The sequence below is a fragment of the Scyliorhinus torazame genome, chromosome 5, assembly GCF_047496885.1.
Source record: "Scyliorhinus torazame isolate Kashiwa2021f chromosome 5, sScyTor2.1, whole genome shotgun sequence".
NCBI classification, from domain to species: domain Eukaryota; kingdom Metazoa; phylum Chordata; class Chondrichthyes; order Carcharhiniformes; family Scyliorhinidae; genus Scyliorhinus; species Scyliorhinus torazame.
Genome location: NC_092711.1, coordinates 118,721,325 through 118,741,370, shown reverse-complemented (window position 1 = coordinate 118,741,370; position 20,046 = coordinate 118,721,325). Strand labels below are relative to the sequence as shown.

Sequence of the window (20,046 nt, the reverse complement as noted above, 5' to 3'; positions counted from 1 at the left end):
CGCGGGCGGGATGGAAATTTGCCAGAACATTTTTCTTTATCATCGTAATCTTTATTGTCACAAGTAGTCTTCCATTAACACTGCAATGAAGTTACTGTGAAAAGCTCCTAGTCAGCACATTCCGGAGCCTGTTCAGGTACACAGAGGGAGAATTCAGAATTGTCATGTGAGAGTACCTTTAAGAAATGGGTGTTTATCAAATAGCTGCAGTGAATCAGAGTGTGGGTGGAGCTGGGCTGACTGTCTTCACTGCAGCTATTTGATAAACACCCATTTATTAAAGGTACATGCACTACAGCTATTTTATAAACACCCATTTCTTAAAGGTACTCTCACATGACAGAATGTCCAAATTACCTAACAGCACATCTTTCGGGATCTGTGGTGGGAAGCTGGAGCACCCGGAGGTAACCCACGCAGACACGCTGAGAACGTGCAGACACGGCACAGACAGTGACCCAAACCGGAATCGAACCCGGGACCCTAGCGCTGTGAAGCAACAGTGCTAATCACTGTGCGACTGTGCCACCCCTTTAAAGGTCCCTTACCTTGGGCAGGAATTTCCAGTCTCGGGTTGGGGAGGAGGGGTTGGCAGTGGATGTGGGGAGGGGGTAACCAGAAAAAAAATACCTTCCCACTCTCGGAGCAGGTGAACGGCCTCTCTCCAGTGTCACTGCGCTGGTGAGTCAGCAGATCCATTTTGCCTTAGAAGCTCTTCTCATAGGTGGAACATTTAAAAGGTCTCGTGTCAGAGTGAACACATTGGTGTGAAGTGAGGCGGGCAGACTGAGTGAATCCCTTCCCACACTCCAGGCAGGTGAATGGTCTCTCCCCAGTGTGAACGCGCTGGTGTCTCATCATGATTGATAACTGAGTGAATCCCTTCCATGCACAGAACAAGTGAATGGTCTCTCCCCAGTGTGGACTTGCTGGTGATCCAACAGTTTACATAGCTGAGTGAATGCCATCCCACACTTGGGGCAGGCAAATGGTTTCTCCCCAGTGTGAACTCGCTGGTGTAACAGAAAGCTGGATAACTGAGTGAATCTCTTCCGACACTCAGCAGGGATACGGCCTCTCCCCGGTGTGAACTCGCTGGTGTGTCAGCAGATTTGCTTTTCTTTTAAAGCTCTTCTCACAGTCGGAACATTTAAAAGGTCTGGTGTCAGAGTGAACAAGTTGGTGTGTAGTGAGGTGAGTTAGTCGAGTGAACCTCTTCCCACACTCGGAGCAAGTGGTCTTTCCCCGGTGGGACTGCGGCGATGAATGTCCAGCACAAACGGGGATATGAATCCCTTCCCACAGTCCCCACATTTCCACGGTTTGTCCATGGTGCCGGTGTCCTCGTGTCTCCCCAGGTTGGACAAACGGTTGAAACCTCGTCCACACACAAAACACGTGTACGGATTCTCCTCGCCGTGAATGGTGTGATTTATTTTCAGGCTGTGTAACCGGTTAAAGCTCTTGCACAAGCAGTTCACTGGAACACTCGGGTGTGTGTGCGTCTTGGTGCTTTCCCAGGCACACCGATGTTTGAAATCTTTCCCACAGACAGAACAGACAAACATTTCTCCGTCCACATTCAAAAGCCAATGATATTCAGGTCCTGATGAATTGAGTGACTGTCAGATCTTGATGTGATGTTTGATTTGAGTTTCCTGTCTGCCAATCCACTCCTTGTGACCCTATAAACCCAGTTTGCACAGATTAGTCCAGGACATAAACTTAGAACAGATAATTCTAGTTCCCGGAGCATAATTATTGCACTCGTTTCCCAAAGGTGCAAATCCCAGTCCCACACACTCTCCCCTTCCCACAAACTCACCACAATGATTTCACGGTCACCAATACCGAGATGAACATTAAATTCCAGATTAATTGAATTTACACTCCACCAATTGCCAAGATGGGATTTGAACACTTGTCCCCAGAACACAGCCTGTGTCTGTGGATTGCTGGTGTAGTGAACCCCCGTGGAGAGTGGTACTGACCTGGAACTCAATGCTTACACTCAAAGACCAATAATATCCAGGTTCAGATTAATCAAGTGGCTCTCTCAGGTCTTAATGTCTTGTTTGATTTCACTTTGCTGTGTTTAAATCCTCCCCTTGTAACCCCCTGTTAAAGGAGTTTCCAGAATCCATCACTGTCAGTCCTGCTGAGTGGACAGGGCTCACCGCGCATGCCCCCTGCTGCACACTGCCCCCTATGAGGATGGTGGTGGTTAACTGGGGAAAGACTCTGCAGGAAAACCTTCCCGCTCGGTGCAAACTCGGGAGCGGTAATTTCTTGCTTTAGCTTTGAGGCCTCAACTGGGTGTTTGTGAAGCCTCCCCTCCCACCCACTGCCCTTAACGCTGCCTTCGCTTATCCGCCTCCTTCCCATTGGGCGCGGGTTCCAAAACCTCATTTCCTGCCTGAGAGGTATTAACCAATGGGGAGTTTTGGAGGACCGGGTAGACTCTGGTCCTCCAGGCAATCAGACTGCGGGCTTTGTGTGAATGAAGAGTGAACTTCACACAGACTAAAACATCTTCCTGTGTGAAACCTGTGATCAAAACACTTTCGTTCCACTTGGAATGGATTGGATTGGATTATTGTCTTGTGTACCGAGGTACAGTGAAAAGTATTTTTCTGCGAGCAGCTCAACAGATCATTAAGTACATGGGAAGAAAAGGGAAGAAAAGAAAATACGTAATAGGACAACACAAGGTACACAATGTAACTACATAAGCACTGGCATCAGATGAAGCATACAGGGTGTAGTGTTAATGAGGTCAGTCCATAAGAGGGTCATTTAGGAGTCTGGTAACAGCGGGGAAGAAGCTGTTTTTGAGTCTGTTCGTGCGTGTTCTCAGACTTCTATATCTCCTGCTCGATGGAAGAAGTTGGTAGAGTGAGTAAGCCGGGTGGGAGGGGTCTTTGATTATGCGGCCTGCTTTCCCCAGGCAGCGGGAGGTGTAGATGGAGTCAATGGATGGGAAGCAGGTTTGTGTGATGGACTGGGCGGTGTTCACGACTCTCTGAAGTTTCTTGTGGCCCTGGGCTGAGCAGTTGCCATACCAGGCTGTGATGCAGCCAGAAAGGCTGCTTTCTGTGGTGCATCTGTAAAAGTTGGTAACGGTTAATGTGGACATGCCGAATTTCCTTAGTTTCCTGAGCAAGTATAGGCGCTGTTGCGCTTTCTTGGTGATAGCGTCAACGTGGGTGGACCAGGACAGATTTTTGGAGATGTGCACCCCGAGGAATTTGAAACTGCTAACCATCTCCACCTCGGACCTGTTGATGCTGACAGAGGTGTGTGCAGTACTTTGCTTCCTGAAGTCAATGACCAGCTCTTTAGTTTTGCTGACATTGAGGGAGAGATTGTTGTCGCTACACCACTCCACTAGGTGCTCAATCTCCCTCCTGTATTGACTCATCGTTATTCGTGATCCGGCCCACGATGGTCTTATCGTCAGCAAACTTGTAGATGGAGTTGGAACCAAATTTTGCCACACAGTCGAAAAGCTTCATTTCACATCAATGGACTTTTTTTTAAGAGTCCATTGACCATTCTACAGAACTGTTACAACAAGGAACAACAAACTTGAACTCGGTTTCTCTCGCCAAAGATGTGGAATGGTGGCACATTGGGTAGCACTGCTGCCTCACAGCACCAGCGACCTGGGTTCAAATTCAGCCCTGGGTGACTGTGTGGAGTTTGCACATTCGCCCCGTGTCTGTGTGGGTTCCCTCTGGTTGCTCCAGTTTCCTCCCACTGTCCAAAGATGTGCCGGTTTTGTGGATTGGCTGTGCAAATTTCCCCTTAGTGTCCAAAGGTGAAGTGGGTTTACGGGGAGGGCGGGGAAAGTGCACCTGGGTGGGGTGCTCTTTTGTAGGGTTGGGCAAATGTGATGGGCCTAATGGCCTCCTTCTGCACTGTAGGGATTCTATGATGCTGCCAGACATGTTGCGTTCATCCCGTATTTTCTGTTTTTACTCTACATTACACATTTTTTTTAGAAAATCTTTTGATTGGCTTTTCTCATATTCATAAACAGTTGTTGTGTATATACATTACATTTTTCTTGCCTGCATTTACTTACTTTATTTTACAGAGAGGTTTATTTTGTCCTTCATTTCTCTAGCTCTATGTACATTTCGTTGCACTCTGGATCAGTCTACGATTGCCCCCCCCAGACCCCCATTCAGCACCCTTCCTCTTCTCGTGGTTTCCCCACCTTCCTTCTGCTCTCCCCCCCCCCCCCCCACACCCCCTCCCCCCCCCCCCCCCCCCCCACACCCCCTCCCCAGAGTTGTGCCGCCCTTTGTTTCCTCATCTATCTTTCTTTTTTTCCTTAGCTTACTCCTCGTTGCTGGCCTCGAACAGATTTTGGAACAGGCCGACGAACTGCCCCCCAGTATCCAGGAAGCCTTCCTCTGACCCTCGGATGGTGTACTTAATTTTCTCCAGGTGGAGAAATTCCGAGAGGTTTATGAGCCAGTCTGCAGCTTTGGGTGATGCTGCCTATCGTCAGCCGAGCAGGATTCTCTGGCGTGCGATTAGGGAAGCGAAAGCAAGCACGTTGGCCTCCTCTCCCATGTGTAACTCTGGCTGCTCCAATACCCCAAAGACTTCACCCTCACTCCCAAAACCTTGGACATTGCGTCGGAGAAGGCTGTCCACAACTCAGCAAGCTCAGAACATGTGGATGTCGTTGGCCGGGCCCCTCTGACACCGCTCACATTTGTCCTCCACCTCCGGGAAGAACCTGCTCATTCGGGTTCTGGTCAGGTGCGCTCTGTGCACCATTTTGAGCGGCATTAGGCTTAGCCTTGCGCATTAGGAGGTGGAGTTCACTCTGCTCAGTGCTTCGCTTCAGATTCCCCACCCTACCTCTGTCCCCAGTTCGTCCTCCCATTTTTGTCTGGTCTCGTCCAGTGGTGTTCGAGGTCTGTCCATTAGCTTTCTAATAGACAGCACCTCCTTCTCGCTGCTTGTGCCTATCAGGTCCTCTAGTAGTGTGTTTTCTGGGGCCCCGGGGTACCCTACTGTCTCTTTGCAGAGGAAGTATTTTATTTGGAGGTGTCTCAATTCCTGTCCTTTTGCTAGTTTCCACTTCCTCGTCAGTTCGTCCAGTGTCGCCAGTCTGTGCCCTACGTAGACGTCCCTGACCGCCAGTGTGCCCCTGTCCCACCTCCATCTTTTGAAGGTGGTATCTAGCATGGCTGGGAGAAATCTGCGATTGCCACAGATGGGGGCCATTTTAGTTATCCCGAAGTGCTGTCTCAACTGGGTCCACGTTCTCAGCGTGGCCGCTACCACTGGGCTCATTGTGTATCTGAGGAGGATGGGACTGCTGCTGTAGCCAGGGCCCGGAGGGTTCTTCCTTTACAGGATGCCTCCTCCATTTGTACCCAATCTGTGTCGGGTTCTTGTACCCATCCCCTCTCTTTCTGCCGTTGCTGCCCAGTGGTATTATTGAGGTTTGGTAAGGCCAAGTCCCCTTTGACTTTTCCTCTTTGCAATGTCGGTTTGGGAATTGTAATCCACAAATTTGATTTATTGAACCGCTAAACCATCAACTCCTAGGAGCAGTGTGTTGATGTTTCAGCTAATCTGTAGGATTTTCTCTCACAGTCTGATCTGATGGGTCTGTCTGGGGGTATTTCCCCTCATACTGTCCATGTGTTTGGGTATCTTCGGGAGCAGGTAGAACTTCCTTCAATCTACCTGTTGTCCCCTCAGATATTCCATCTGTTTTTGGTTAATGTGTCTGGAATCTTTGAGTTCTTCCAGTCTGTCTCCAATGCTCCTTCCTGTCTCGGGTATATGGGTCTAGGTAACTTGGTGTTGTGATTTGTGTTGTTTAGTTGTCTATCTGTCTCCAGCAGGTATTGTTGTCTCTCGATAATGACTGTGCTGATACCCTTGTCTTCTGGTCTTATGAATATTTCCGTGTTGGATCCAAGCTCCCGGATTGTCTGTCTTTCTCTCCGGGTAAGATTCGGTTTGTCTCTTGTATTTCACTGTGACAGGGCAGAGACCTGATTGAAGGGCTCAAACATGGGAGTTCTGGGAAAGATGGGCAAGGATTTGGGAGGTGACATGTTCAATAAGTTTGGAGAGGAGAGGGACGTTGAAGATGGGGCAGTAATTTGTAAGGATCGCAGGGTCAAGGGTTGTTTTATTGAGGAGGGGGTGATGGTGGCAGATTTGAAGGACAGAGGGACAGTACCTGAAGAGAAATGTTGACAATATCCATGGACACAGGGTAGTTGGCTGATCAGTAGCTCAGTGGGAATAGGGTCAATGGAGCAGGAACTGGGTCTCATGGACAAGAACTGGGTCTCATGGACAAGATGAGCTCTGAGAGGGCATGAGGGGAGATGGGAGAGAAACTAGAGAAAGATGTGGGTTCAGGGCACGGGAAAGGATGAAATTTAGAGACAGTTTGGGGTTCGGGGGGCTCGAGGAAGGGAGGTGTTGGGTGAAAATATTCACAAGCAGACCTTTGAATGAGTAAAGAAGCAGTTTGTTGTATCAGAGCTCTGGGAGAAAGACCTTAGACTCCGCAGTCTTTATCAGTGCACTTACTCGCTTGAGCTCGCGTTCACATTGGGTTAATATACAGCAGTGTTCTTCAAACTTTTTTTCCGGGACCCATTTTTACCAACCGGCCAACCTTCGGGACCCAACCCGGCCGACATTCGCGACGCCCGCCGGCCGATCTTCGTGACCCACCATTTTCTCTTACCTTGTTTGCTGCTGACAAAAATGGAGGAAATGGTTTTGGGTCCCTTTGGCCCTCGGACACGCTCCTCCAATGGAACCTGTTGGATGAAGGTGAAGCTTTCCAGTGTCGGAAAGTATGGAGTCTCCATCTGTCCAAAGTGCTGCATTTGTTTCCGGCAAAACTTTATCAAATGAACCCCCCCCACCGAACTTGTAAACAAAAGAATAAAATGAATAAACCCCCCCCCCCGAACTTGTAAAACAAAAAGCTGCGACCGTTTAAAAAAAAAAGCGGCCACACTGCGCATGCGCGCCCGGTCATCGGCGCGCATACGTGGTCCGGCCACATATGTTTTTACATGTTCGCTGCCATTTTGAAGGCCGCTTGCAGCCGTCGTTTTCAACATCCGGCTGCTGCGCGCAGATTTGCGCGATAGACGGCTCCATGACCCTCCCGACACCCGCCCGCGGGTCGCGCCCCCGAGTTTGACAATTCCTGATATACAGATTCAAACAGCGAAATTAGTTTGTAATCGCATTTACATACAGCCATTCAGCTCTATTCGCGTCACAATTCATTACACATGCAGTCAGTCACTACTTCAGTATCTTTGTCCATGCCATAAATGGTTTTAGTTCATAAACTAGGGCCTCTTCCTGTTGTTGCTGGTTTCTTAGTTTGCCATTAGCCGAACAGTTATAGATAACAGAAAAATGCAGGCATTTGGCAAAGTTCGTCAATGGTCCATTGTCTCGAAGGATTCACCTGGTTGTGAGTCATTTGTTTTGCACAGAGGGCTGCTATTCTCAGCAGAAGACACAGAAAGTACATTGAGCTGCAGGGTCAGATATAATTTTGCAACATAGTTAAGAATTCAGTATACATTGTAAAATACAGAATTTCTCCTCCAATAGGAGCGAAGCAACAGAGGCAGCTGATCGGATTTACTCAATCTCAGTCACAAAGAAGCTCCACAAGCTCCTCACACTTCTTGTTGGAGGTGAGGATGGAAGAGACAGGGGAGAGCGAGAGTACTTCAAAAGGAACTAACTTGTGTCAGAGATATAAAAAAGTTTCAACACACTGCTTATTTAACACAAATCTAATTTATTTGACTTTTTGCCACAATGTTAGCCCCTGTAAATGGGCTGGAGTTTGTTATCAGCAGAAATAGACCCAAATGAACATGGTTCAGTCCTGATTGTGAGTTAACAGCAAAATCCAATCACTGTGGTTACTTGTGGCCTCGTTGGTGTTTCAGCAGGTGGGATGAAGTGGTGAATCCCTTCCCACACTCGGAGCAGGCGAATGGCCTCTCTCCAGTGTGAATTCGCTGATGTACAGTGAGGTTAAATGACTGAGTGAATCCCTTCCCACATTGGGCGCAGGCGAATGGCCTTTCCCCAGTGTGAACTCGCTGGTGCTTCTGCAGGTCGGATGACTGAATGAATCCCTTCCCACACTTGGAGCAGGCGAATGGCCTCTCCCCAGTGTGAATGCGCTGATGTACAGTGAGGTTAGATGATCGCCTAAACCGAGTCCCGCAGTGAGAGCACCTGAACGGTCTCTCGTCAGTGTGAACGTGTTGATGGCTCATCAGATCCCCAGAACTTTTATAGCACTTCCCGCAGTCTGGACATTGAAACGGTCTCTCATCAGTGTGAACTCGCTGGTGTCTCAGCAGGTTGGTTGAAACAGTAAATCCTTTCCCACACTCTGAGCAGGTGAATGGTCTCTCCCCAGTGTGAACTCGCTGGTGTGTGGACAGATTAGATGACTCAGTGAATCCCTTCCCACACTGGGGGCAGGTGAATGGTCTCTCCCCAGTGTGAACTCGCTGGTGTTTCCGCAGGGCTGATGACTCAGTGAATCCCTTCCCACACTTGGAACAGGTGAATGGTCTCTCGCCAGTGTGAATTCGCTGGTGTTTCCGCAGGGCCGATGACTCAGTGAATCCCTTCCCACACTTGGAGCAGGTGAATGGTCTCTCCCCAGTGTGAATTCGCTGGTGTCTGGACAGAGTGGATGACTCAGTGAATCCCTTCCCACACTCGGAGCAGGTGAATGGTCTCTCCCCAGTGTGAACCTGCTGGTGTCTATACAGAGTGGATGACCGAGTGAATCCCTTCCCACACTTGGAGCAGGTGAATGGTCTCACCCCAGTGTGAATACGTCGATGAGTTTCCAGCTTGGATGGGGATGTGAATCCTTTCCCACAGTTCGCACATTTCCACAGTTTCTCCTCAGTGTGACTGCATTTGTGGCTTGTGAGGCCTGATGATCGAGCAAATCCTCGTCCATACACACAACACGTGTACGGTTTCTCACCACTGTGAACGATGCTTTTTCCTTCCATGTTCAAAATCCGCTGATATTCAGGATATGATAAATTGAGGACTCTGTCAGATCCTGATGTGATGCTTGAGTTTCCAGACTTTGAAGCCTCCCCTTCGAACACCCTGTGAAAATGATTTAAAACAGAAAATAGGGAGTGAGAGAGAACCCACAGAAACACAAAGGCAGGTTGTGAAATTGAGCTAAATGAATCTGGTCATTTGTGGGGCCGGCACTGGGAAAAAGTGACCATGAAAACTTCTGGATTGTCATAAAAACCCAACTGACCTCTTTAGGAGGAGAGAGAAAGAGGCGAAGAGGGATTTTGTATATCTACAAGTCATATTAAGAGAGTAGTTGGCAAAGCAAATTCGATCTTGGGCTTCATAATTAGAAATATTGATACCGAAACAGGGTAGCTAGGCTTCCAGTGGCACAGTGATTAGCACTGCTGCCTCACAGTGCCAGGGACCTGGGTTCAATTCCGACCTTGGTGACTGTGTGCCTGTGGAGTTTGCACTTTCTCCCCGTGTCTGCGTAGGTTTCCACCCGGTGCTCCGGTTTCCCCCCGCAGTCCAAAGACGGGCAAATTAGGTGGATTGGCCTTGATAAATTGCCCCTTAGTGTCCAGGGATGTGCAGGTTAGATGGGGCTATGGGGTGGCACAGTGGTTAGCACTGCTGCCTCACAGCTCCAGGGTCCTGGATTCAATTCTAGTCTCGGGTGACTGCCTCTGTGGAGTTTGCATTTTCTCCACGTGTCTGCATAGATTTCCTCCGGGTGCTCCGGTTTCCTCACACAGTCCAAAGATGTGCAGGTTCGGTGGATTGGCCATGATAAATTGCCCCAAAGGTTAGTTGGGGTTACTGGGTTACGGGGACAAGGTGGAGGCGTGGGTTTAAACCTAAGTAGGGTGCTCTTTCCAAGGGCCGGTGCAAACCCTTGGGCCGAATGGCCTCCCACTGCACTATTAAGTCTATGATTCTGCACTGTAGGAATTCTTATGAATCTTTATAAAGCTCTGGTCACCACGCTTCAGGAAGGATGGGAAGGTTCTTGGAGAAGGTGCAGAGGAGATTTACCAGAATGGTTCCAGCAAAGGAGGTTGAGGGGAGATTTGATTCAGGTCCACAAGATGACACGAGGTTTCCATCGGGTGGACGAAGAAATTCTGTTTCCATTCAATGATCGTACAAGCAGCCGGGATTTACAGACAAATTTAAAGTTTGGGGTAAAACCTGGATTGAACGATACAAGCTCCTGAGGGGTTTTGACAGGGTGGATGTGGAGAGGATGTTTCCTTTTGTGGGAGAATCGAGAACGCAGGCATCACTGTGGAAAATAAGGGATCACCCATTTCAGATGGAGATGAGTATTTTTTATTCTCTTGAGGGCTGTAAGACTTTGGAACTCGCTCCTTAAAAGGCAGCGGAAGCAGAGTCCTTGAATATTTTTAAGACAGAGCTGGATAGATTCTTGATGAGCAAGGGGGTGAAAGGTCATCAGGGGTAGGCAGGAATGTGGAGTTGAGGTTAGAATGAGATCAGCCGCAATCTTATCGAATGCTGAGCAGGCTCGAGGGGCCGAGTGGCCTGTTCCTAGTTTGTATGTAAAAGGTACAGGAGATATGAGGTGATATGAGATTTATGTTTTTACACAGTGAGTGGCAATGACCTAAAACTTGCTGCCTATGAGGGAGTTTGAAAATAGACACAATGAATGATTTGATTTCAAAAGGAAATTGGATAGACATCTGAGGGAAATAATCCTGCGAGGATACAGGGATAGAGCAGGAGAATGGCACTGACTGGATTGCTCCAGAGAGCTAGCATGGACTCAATGGGCCGAATGCCCTTCTCTGTGCTGACTCCTTTGTGTAATCTAATTTTGTAATTTAACACCCCGGGGTGTTCAGATATCACTCAGGTAAATCTGTGCTACTCTCCCTCCGAGGCCATTCTACTTCCTCGGGTTTGTTGCCCAGAAGTGAACACAGTTCTCCAGGTTTGGTCTAACCAGGGTTTGTGAATCTCGGGGCTTTTCCAGTCACACTGAGACCTGAAATCTTCCCTCACAGACAGAACAGACAAACCTTTAACCTTCCACACCCAGATGCTGCTGAAATTCAGGTTCTGATGAATCAAGTGACTGTCAGATTGCAATGTGACGTTTGGCTTGTGTTTCCCGTCTGTTCAGCTTCCACTTCCAGTATCCTGTAAATTTACAGAAACCTCACTGTCAGTCTAGGATAGAAATTCACAACATTCTCTCCTCACCAACTTTGATTAAATGTATTCCTGGAGATTTGATCACATGACCTGCCCCCATCCTCCAGCCATTAATCAGTCAACACATCCATCCTTGTAACACACTGCCTTCCTCGGCCAATTGGGAAGCAAAAGCACTCATTACCTTAGTGACCTTAGGATCAGATACTGTCCGAACGATTTTCCAGACAGCCAGGTGTGAATCTCACCAATGCAGGGAGCGGAGTTGGTGCGAATCCAGGGAGGAGGAGCTTCGGAACAGTAAATATAAATAACTTACCTTAGCGATTCACAGCCTAGTCAGCAGGGAGCGGAGTTGGGGCGAATCCGGGGAGGAGGAGCTTCGGAACAGTAAGTATAATTATTATTATTTTTTTTAAATTTAGAGTACCCAATTCATTTTTCCAATTAAGTGGCAATTTAGCATGGCCAATCCACCTACCCTGCACATCTTCTTGGGTTGTGGGGGCAAAACCCACGCAATCACGGGGAGAATATGCTAACTCCACAGCCAGGATCGAACCTAGGACTTCAGCGCCGTGAGACTGCAGTGCTACTCACTGCGCCACCGTGCTGCCATCAGTAAGTATAAATAACTTACCTGTTGGGTATCTGGACTGGGGGCAAAAACTGAAACGTGACATCAGAGTAATTAACTAAGTCGGGGAGTAACTAGGAGATTAGTAACAAGGAGATTAGTAACTAGGAGATTGCTGAATGTTATCTATATCAATGATTTGGATGAGAATGTACAAGGCATGATCAGTAAGTTTGCAGATGACACTAAAATAGGTGGTATTGTAGACAGTGAGGAAGGTTATCAAAATTGCAGCTATTTCTTGATCAACTGGGGAAGTGGGCCGAGAAATGGCAAATGGAGTTCAATACAGTAAGTGTGAGGAGTTGCATTTCAGAAAGTCAAATCAAGGTAGGACTTTCACAGTGAATGGTAGGGCCTGAGGGAATATCGTGGAACAGAGGGACCTTGGAGTTCAGGTGCACGGTTCTCTAAAGGTGGAGTCACAGGTAGATAGGGCAGTGAAGAAGACTTTTGGCCTTCATCAGTCAGGGCATTGAGTATAGAAGTTGGGAAGTTATGTTGCAGTTGTACAGGACGTTGGTGAGGTCGCACCTGGAGTATTGTGTTCAGTTTTGGTTGCTTTGCTATAGGAAAGATGCTATTAAACTGGAGAGAGTGAAGAAGAGATTTACAAGGATGTTGCCAGGACTCAAGGGACTGAGTTAGAGGGAGAGATTGGACAGGCCAGGACCTGTTTCTTTGGAGCGTAGGAGACTGAGGGGTGATCTTATCGAGATGTGTAAGATCATGAGAGGCATGGATAGGGTGAATGCTCTCAGTCTTTTTCTCAGGGTTGGGGAATCGAGAACTAAAGGACTTTGGTTTAAGTTAAGAGGGAAAAGAATTAATGGGAACCAAAGGAGCAACGGTTTTACACAGAGGGTGGTACGTATGTGGAATGAGCTGCCGGAGGAAGTGGTTGAGGCAGGGGCATTGGCAACATTGAAAAGGCATTTGGACAGATACATGGATAGGAAAGGTTCAGAGGGATATTGGGTTAGCTTAGATGGACCTTTTGGTTAGCATGGACCAGTTTGGGCCTGTTTGCGTGCTGTAGATTCTATCCATGAACCCCAAGTCTCTTTGGACACCCACTGTACTTAACCTCTTTCCATTTAGAAAGTACTCAGCTCTAACCTTTTTTTGGTTCAAAACAGATAACCTCACACATGTTTACATTGCCACAATCTTGGCCATTCACCTTGTCTGTCAATATCTGTCAATAGGGGCTGGTTTAGCACAGTGGGCTAAATAGCTGGCTTGTAATGCAGAACAATGCCAGCAACGCAGGTTCAATTCCTGCAGCGGCCTCCCCGAACAGCCGCCGGAATGTGGTGACTAGGGGCTTTTCACAGTAACTTCATTGAAGCCGACTTGTGACAATAAGCAATTATTATTATTAATATTATCATTATCTTCTTACAGTTTTATGCTGTCATCAAGGCTGTCTACGATGCCACCGAACTTTGTATTGTCAGCAAAAGTGCAGAAGAGGCACTTCGATCCATAGAGTTTGCATCAAAACCTGACCCACCTACCTAATCCCATTTGCCAGCACTTGGCCTATAGCCTTGAATGTTATGATGTGCCAGTCTTCATCCAGGTACTTTTAAGAGGATGTGAGGCAAGTCGTCTCTACCACCCTCCTCAGCAGTGCATTCCAGACCCTCACCACCCTCTGGGTAAAAATGTTTTTCCTCAAGATATGTGTCAATAAATCTAATATAATCTAACCCCACTCTCTGCTGTCTGTTGGTTAGCCAATCCTCAATCCAAGCTAATATATTACCTCTAAACCCCGTGGGATCTTACCTTGTTTATTACCTTTTGTGTGACACCTTATCAACTGTATTCTGGAAGTCCAAATACATCCACAGGACCCCCATTATCCACCTGGCCTGTTACATCTTCCAAGAACTCCAACAAGTGAGTCAAACACTTCACCAAACCACGCTGACTGATGGATTGCGGTTTGACTTTCCAAATGTCCAGTTACTACTTCCTCAATAATGGATTCCAACAGTTTCCCAACAACAGGCATTAAACTAACTATTTTCCGCCTTTTTGAACAGGAGGGGTGCCATTAGTCTTTTCCTCTAATGAAGTGACATTGTCACTGGGTCAGTGTCTCCCCCTGGTCTCTGTGACGTTGTTTGTGGAGAGAAGCCGGAAGTGGTGGACAGTGAGAGTGCAGAATGTTCATTGTTCGGCTCTGGGGCCCCACTGGGGTTTGTAAACCCCGCCCCTCGACACTAACCTCTCACCTGACACATCACAATGCGCGGAGTGATTGACGGCAGCACCGAACCAATAGGCGAAGAGTGGACAGATCCGGAGGACCGGTCGGGAGCGACTGGTCCTCCAACCAATCAGCGCGAATGGGCTGAGTGAAGCATGCGCAATGTGATAAATGGCGACGCAGAAAAAGGTTCTTTCTCGGATCCACAATCCGTGAAGGTGGGAATGGCGGGACGGAGGGAGAGATGAATCAGGAGGGTTGTCAGGCACGCTTCGTGTACATGTTATATAGACCAGAAATCCGGAAAAATAACCTACCGGTATCTGAGCGGGAGCTGCAGCTTTGTTACAAACAAGATTAAGCAAACGCCATCTTTATTTGGCTCTGGCAGACGTGCGCATGCGCCGTCTCAATATTGGGTTTGCGGCAGCAGTGGGTCTGCGCCCTCGGCATCCTTTGGATCACTAGCAGCAATGCGCATGCGGACCCACCATCGTTATTGGGCACAGTAAGAAGTCTTACAACACCAGGTTAAAGTCCAGCAAGTTTGTTTCAAACACTAGCTTTTGGAGCACTACTCGGGTGAATGAGGATGGTTCATTCACCTGAGGAAGAAGCAGTGCTCCAAAAGCTAGTGTTTGAAACAAACCTGTTGGACTTGAACCTGGTGTTGTAAGACTTCTTACTGTGCTCACCCCAGTCCAACGCCGGCTTCTCCACATCATCTTTATTGGGGCACGAGCAGCAGAGCGCAGGCTCAGTCGCCATCATTGTTGGGGGCAACATTTTTGAAACGGTTCTTCATGACAGAATGTCCAGCAAACTGCTTCACTCTGAGTTACAAATTCCTATTTATGGGGCAGAATATATGTCCAGGGCAGTGACAATAATTCAAATTTATATTGTGACTTGAATGGAATGGAAAATTATAGGCCAATTAGCCTAACCGTGGTTGTTGGCAAGATTCTAGAATCCATTGTTAAGGATGAGATTTCTAAATTCTTGGAAGTGCAGGGTCGGATTAGGACAAGTCAGCATGGATTTAGTACGAAGTCTTACAACACCAGGTTAAAGTGACATCGAAACAAACCTGCTGGACTTTAACCTGGTGTTCTAAGACTTCGTACTGTGCTCACCCCAGTCCAACGCCGGCATCTCCACATCATAGCATGGATTTAGTAAGAGGAGGTCGTGCCTGACAAACCGGTTAGAGTTCTTTGAAGAGATAACAAATAGGTTAGACCAAGGAGAGCCAATGGATGTTATCTATCTTGACTTCCAAAAGGCCTTTGATAAGGTTCCTCACGGGAGACTGCTGAGTAAAATAAGGGCCCATGGTATTTGAGGCAAGGTACTAACATGGATTGACGATTGGCTGTCAGGCAGAAGGCAGAGAGTTGGGATAAAAGGTTCTTTTTCGGAATGGCAACCGGTGACGAGTGGTATCCCGCAGGGTTCAGTGTTGGGGCCACAACTGTTCTCTTTATATATTAACGATCTAGATGACGGGACTGGGGGCATTCTGGCTAAGTTTGCCGATGATACAAAGATAGGTGGAGGGGCAGGTAGTATTGAGGAGGTGGGGAGGCTGCAGAAAGATTTAGACAGTTTAGGAGAGTGGTCCAAGAAATGGCTGATGAAATTCAACGTGGGCAAGTGAGAGGTCTTGCACTTTGGAAAAAAGAATAGAGGCATGGACTATTTTCTAAACAGTGACAAATTTCATAATGCTGAAGTGCAAAGGGACTTGGGAGTCCTAGTCCAGGATTCTGTAAAGGTAAACTTGCAGGTTGAGTCCGTAATTAAGAAAGAAAATGCAATGTTGTCATTTATCTCAAGAGGCTTGGAACATAGAAGCAGGGATGTACTTCTGAAGCTTTATAAAGCACTAGTTAGGCCCCATTTAGAATACTGCGAGCAATTTTGGGCCCCACACTTCAGGAAGAACATACTGGCACTGGAGCGGGTCCAGCGGAGATTCACACGGATGATCCCAGGAATGGTAGGCTTAACATACGATGAACGTCTGAGGATCCTGGGACTATATTCATTGGAGTTTAGGAGGTTGAAGGGAGATCCAATAGAAACTTACAAGATAATGAATGGCTTAGATAGGGTGGACGTAGGGAAGTTGATTCCATTAGCAGGAGAGACTAGGACCCGGGGGCGCAGCCTTAGAATAAAAGGGAGTCACATTAGAACAGAGATGAGGAGAAATCTCTTCAGCCAGAGAGTGGTGGCTCTGTGGAATTCATTGCCACAGAGGGCGGTGGAGGCCGGGATGTTGAGTGTCTTTCAGACAGAAGTTGATAAATTCTTGATTTCTCGAGGAATTGAGGGCTATGGAGAGAGAGCGGGTAAATGGAGTTGAAATCAGCCATGATTCAATGGTGGAGTGGACTCGTGGGCCGAATGGCCGTACTTCCGCTCCTATGTCTTATGGTCTTAAAACTTTGAAGACTTTCAGAGAAACGTTACAAAATAACAATTGACACTGAGCCACATGAGGAGATATTAGCTTTTAAGGAGAATCTTAACGGAGGAAAGTGAGTCGGAGAGTTTTAATGAGGAAATTGAGGCCTTGGGAACACAGTAATGGGGGAAGAGATTAAAATCGGGAATACTGAAATGGCTGGAATTAAATGAGTGCAGAGATCTCAAAGGGGTGTGTGTGGAGGAGATTACAGTGATCAGGATGATCACTACCATGGAGTAAAACAATGAGAAATTTAAATTTTTTGTGCCTTTTAAAAGGAAACGTTTGTCGATCAGTGGGCACAGGGGCTGGTGTGAGTAAGCACATGGGTAGCTGAGCTTTGGAGGGTGTTGTTTAATGTTGGAGTCGCTGCGAATGCGTTGGAATAATTTGGTTAAGTGGTAACAGAAGAATGGATGATGGTTTCTGCAGCAGATGAACAGAGACTAAGGTGGAGTCGAGCTGTGTTCCTGAGGTGGAAGTCGGCAATCTTGGTGATGATGTGGATCTGTGGTCAAGAGCTCATCTGGGGTGAAATGTTTCACCAAGGTTGTGAACAGTCAGCCTCAGACATTAGACAGGGATGGAATTGGTGACAAGGGAGTGGAGTTTGTAGCGGGTATGAAAGGGAATGGGTTCAGTCTTGTCAATATTTAAATGGAGGACGGTTCTGTTCATCCAGCACTGGATGTCGGACAAGTTCTGACAGTGTGTGTCTTGGAAAGGAACTTTCAAGTGGTGATGTTCACATACATCTGCTGTCCTGGTCCACCCAGATGGTGGAGGTTAAGGGTTCAGGAGATTTTGTCAAATTGTGATTCAGTTGCTGGTCCATTGCTTCCTGTTACCCTCACTCCATTCTCACTCTCTCTCCCTTTCCATTAATCATTTTGATTCTCTCTTTCTCTCTCACTCTGTTTCTCACATAACATTCTCTAGTCCAGAGGGTTATGGATGATAATAATCATTATTGTCACAAGTAGGCTTACATTAATACTGCAATAAAGTAACTGTGACCATCATTGAATATATTGAAGGCTGAGATGGTGAGATTTTTGGTCTCTCAGGAAGTCAAAGGACAGAGAGCTAACGGGAAAGTGGAATTGAAGACTGAGATCAACCACAATCGTGTTCAATGGCAGAGCAGGTTCGACGGGCCGAATGGTCTACTTCTGCTCCTATTTCTTGTGTTCTTGCAGAGGCCCGAGCCTTGTGTGGTCTCAGGCCGGGGGGCAGGTTCCCTTCCCTGAAGGGCATTAACAAACTGGTTCACTTTTCACAAAAGGTTCAACAGTTTTCGTGGTCACTTTTTCCCAGTGCCGGCCCCACAAGTTACCAGATTCATTCAGCTCAATTTCCCAACCTGCGTTTGTGTTTGTGGGATCTCTCTCACTCCCTTTTTTCTGTTTCAACTCAATTCCACAGGGTATCAGCAGGGAAGGATGTGCAATTGGGAAACTTCAACCAAGCACCACATCAAAATCTGACTTGTATAACTGATCAGAACCTGAATATCATCAGATTTTGAACATGGAAGGAAAAAGCACAGTTCACAGTCGGGAGAAACCGGACACATGTTCTGTGTGTGGACAAAGTTTCAGCCGATTATCTGGTCTGTCAAAGCACAAGCGCAGTCACAGCCGGGAGAAACCATGGAAATGTGGGGACTGGCAAGGCGTTAAATTACCCATCTGACCTGGCAACCCAGCGACACATTCACACTGGGGAGAGGCCTGTCACCTGCCCCGAGTGTGGGCGTGGATTCACTCAGTCATACAGCCTGTTGATGCACCAGCGAGTTCACACTGGGGAAAGGCCTTTCACCTGCCCCGAGTGTGGGCGTGGATTCACTCAGTCATACAGCCTGTTGATGCACCAGCGAGTTCACACTGGGGAAAGGCCTTTCAGCTGCCCTGAGTGTGGGAAGGGATTCACTCATTCATCCCAACTGCTAACACACCAGCAGATTCACAATGATGAGAGACCTTTTAAATGCCTCGACTGTGGGATGTGCTTTAAAAGTTCCGGGGAACTGGTGTCAACGTGTTCACACTGACAAGAAACCATTCAGATGCTCCGACTGTGGGACTGAGTTCAGACGATCATCTCAACTCACTCTACACCAGCGGACTCACACTGGGGAGAGGCCATTCACCTGCTCCCAGTGTGGAAAGGGATTCATTCACTCAGGCAACCTGCTGAGACACCAGCGGGTTCACAAGTAACTGCTGTGATTGGATGTTGCTGTTAATCACATCCAGGACTGAACCATGTTCATTGGACTCGGGTTTGACTCATATTTATAAATGCTAACCCAGTTATAAGGGATAATATTCTGGATAAAAGTCAATTATTTAACACAAGTGTGTTGAATCTTTTAACATCCCATCACAAGTTAGTTCTGTTTGAAGGTCTCTCCCTCTCCCCCGTCTCCTCCATCCTCACCTCAAGTGTGTGGAGTTCATGAAGCTTCTTTCTCACTGAGATTGAGACAATCGGATCAGCTGCCTCTGCTGCTTTCCTTTCTTCCACTGGGCCAAACTGTCTCGAAAATTCCACCTGGTCTGAGCTCTGAACTCCTCTTTCTCCAGTTTCTCTCCTGCCCTCTATCTTCATCAGAGCTCATCTTGTCCATTAGACCTACCTCCTGCGCCAGGGTCCCAGGTTCGATTCCTAGCTTGGGTCACTGTCTGTGCGGAGTCTGCATGTTCTCCCCGTGTCTGCGTGGGTTTTCTCCGGTTTCCTCCCACAAGTCCCGAAAGATGTGCTGTTGGGTGAATTGGACATTCTGAATTCTCCCTCTGTGTACCCGGACAGGCGCCGGAGTGTGGCAACGAGGGGCTTTTCACAGGTACTTCATTGCAGTGTTAATGTAAGCCTACTTGTGACACTAATAAAGATTGTTTGATTATTACTATTTATCCACATTCTCACAAAACTGCTGACCATTCAACATCTCCATGTTGTGTGATATTGTTCATAGTTCTGTCTCTTCGTCCTGTCGCTCATCTTTAAATGCACCATCATCACCCATCCTAAAACAATATTTAACCCCACCATCATTGCAAACTACCAGATCAAAACCTCTCTTTCCTCTCCAAGTCCTTGTACTCGGTGTCCCCCAGGATCTATCCTCGGTCCTTCCTATTTCCCATCTCCACGCTGCCCCGAGGTGACATCATCCAAATGCACCGTGTTAGTTTTTACATATACACTGACAACACCCAGCTCTACCTCACCACCATCCCTCTCCATTCCTCCACTGTTACTAAATTATCAAACTGCTTATCCCACATCCAATACTGGATGAGCATAAATTTCCTCCAATTAAAAATTGGGGAGATCAAAGCCATTGTCTTCAGTCACCATTAGAAATTTTGTTCCCTAACTCCCGGGTCCATCCCTCTCCCTGGGAATGCCTGAGGCTGATCC

The 20,046-nt window shown here is 47.5% G+C and overlaps 1 protein-coding gene and 3 long non-coding RNA genes across 7 annotated transcripts; 2 read left to right on the top strand and 2 right to left on the bottom strand.

Annotated features, from left to right (window-relative positions):
• Window positions 1-29: 29 nt before the first annotated feature.
• Window positions 30-2,177, bottom strand: LOC140419615 (uncharacterized). The gene is made up of 2 exons (XR_011945903.1): window positions 1,826-2,177; window positions 30-1,685 (listed from the first exon to the last, which is right to left on the bottom strand). It is a non-coding gene; the product is annotated as an uncharacterized lncRNA (long non-coding RNA).
• LOC140419613 (uncharacterized) lies at window positions 2,176-13,693 on the top strand. 2 transcript variants are annotated; one of them, XR_011945900.1, is made up of 3 exons: window positions 2,176-2,711; window positions 5,874-5,982; window positions 13,325-13,693. It is a non-coding gene; the product is annotated as an uncharacterized lncRNA (long non-coding RNA). The 2 variants fall into 2 exon arrangements; XR_011945901.1 differs by lacking the exon at window positions 13,325-13,693 and adding an exon at window positions 7,633-7,944.
• On the bottom strand, window positions 7,226-14,478 carry LOC140419605 (uncharacterized). 3 transcript variants are annotated; one of them, XM_072503528.1, is made up of 3 exons: window positions 14,456-14,478; window positions 11,145-11,265; window positions 7,226-9,177 (listed from the first exon to the last, which is right to left on the bottom strand). In XM_072503528.1, exon 3 carries the CDS (start codon window positions 9,072-9,074, stop codon window positions 7,953-7,955), a length of 1,122 nt encoding a protein of 373 aa, XP_072359629.1. In that variant the 5' UTR covers window positions 9,075-9,177; window positions 11,145-11,265; window positions 14,456-14,478; the 3' UTR covers window positions 7,226-7,952. The 3 variants fall into 3 exon arrangements, with proteins under 3 accessions (XP_072359629.1, XP_072359626.1, XP_072359628.1); XM_072503525.1 differs by lacking the exon at window positions 14,456-14,478 and adding an exon at window positions 13,712-14,010; XM_072503527.1 differs by lacking the exon at window positions 14,456-14,478 and adding an exon at window positions 13,724-14,010.
• Window positions 14,302-19,528, top strand: LOC140419614 (uncharacterized). The gene is made up of 2 exons (XR_011945902.1): window positions 14,302-14,356; window positions 18,040-19,528. It is a non-coding gene; the product is annotated as an uncharacterized lncRNA (long non-coding RNA).
• The last annotated feature ends 518 nt before the right edge of the window (window positions 19,529-20,046 follow it).

What these genes read in the sequence shown, in the direction of transcription:
- LOC140419605 (XM_072503528.1), bottom strand. Translation starts at nt 9,074, where the DNA reads ATGGAAGGAAAAAGCATCGTTCACAGTGGTGAGAAACCGTACACGTGT.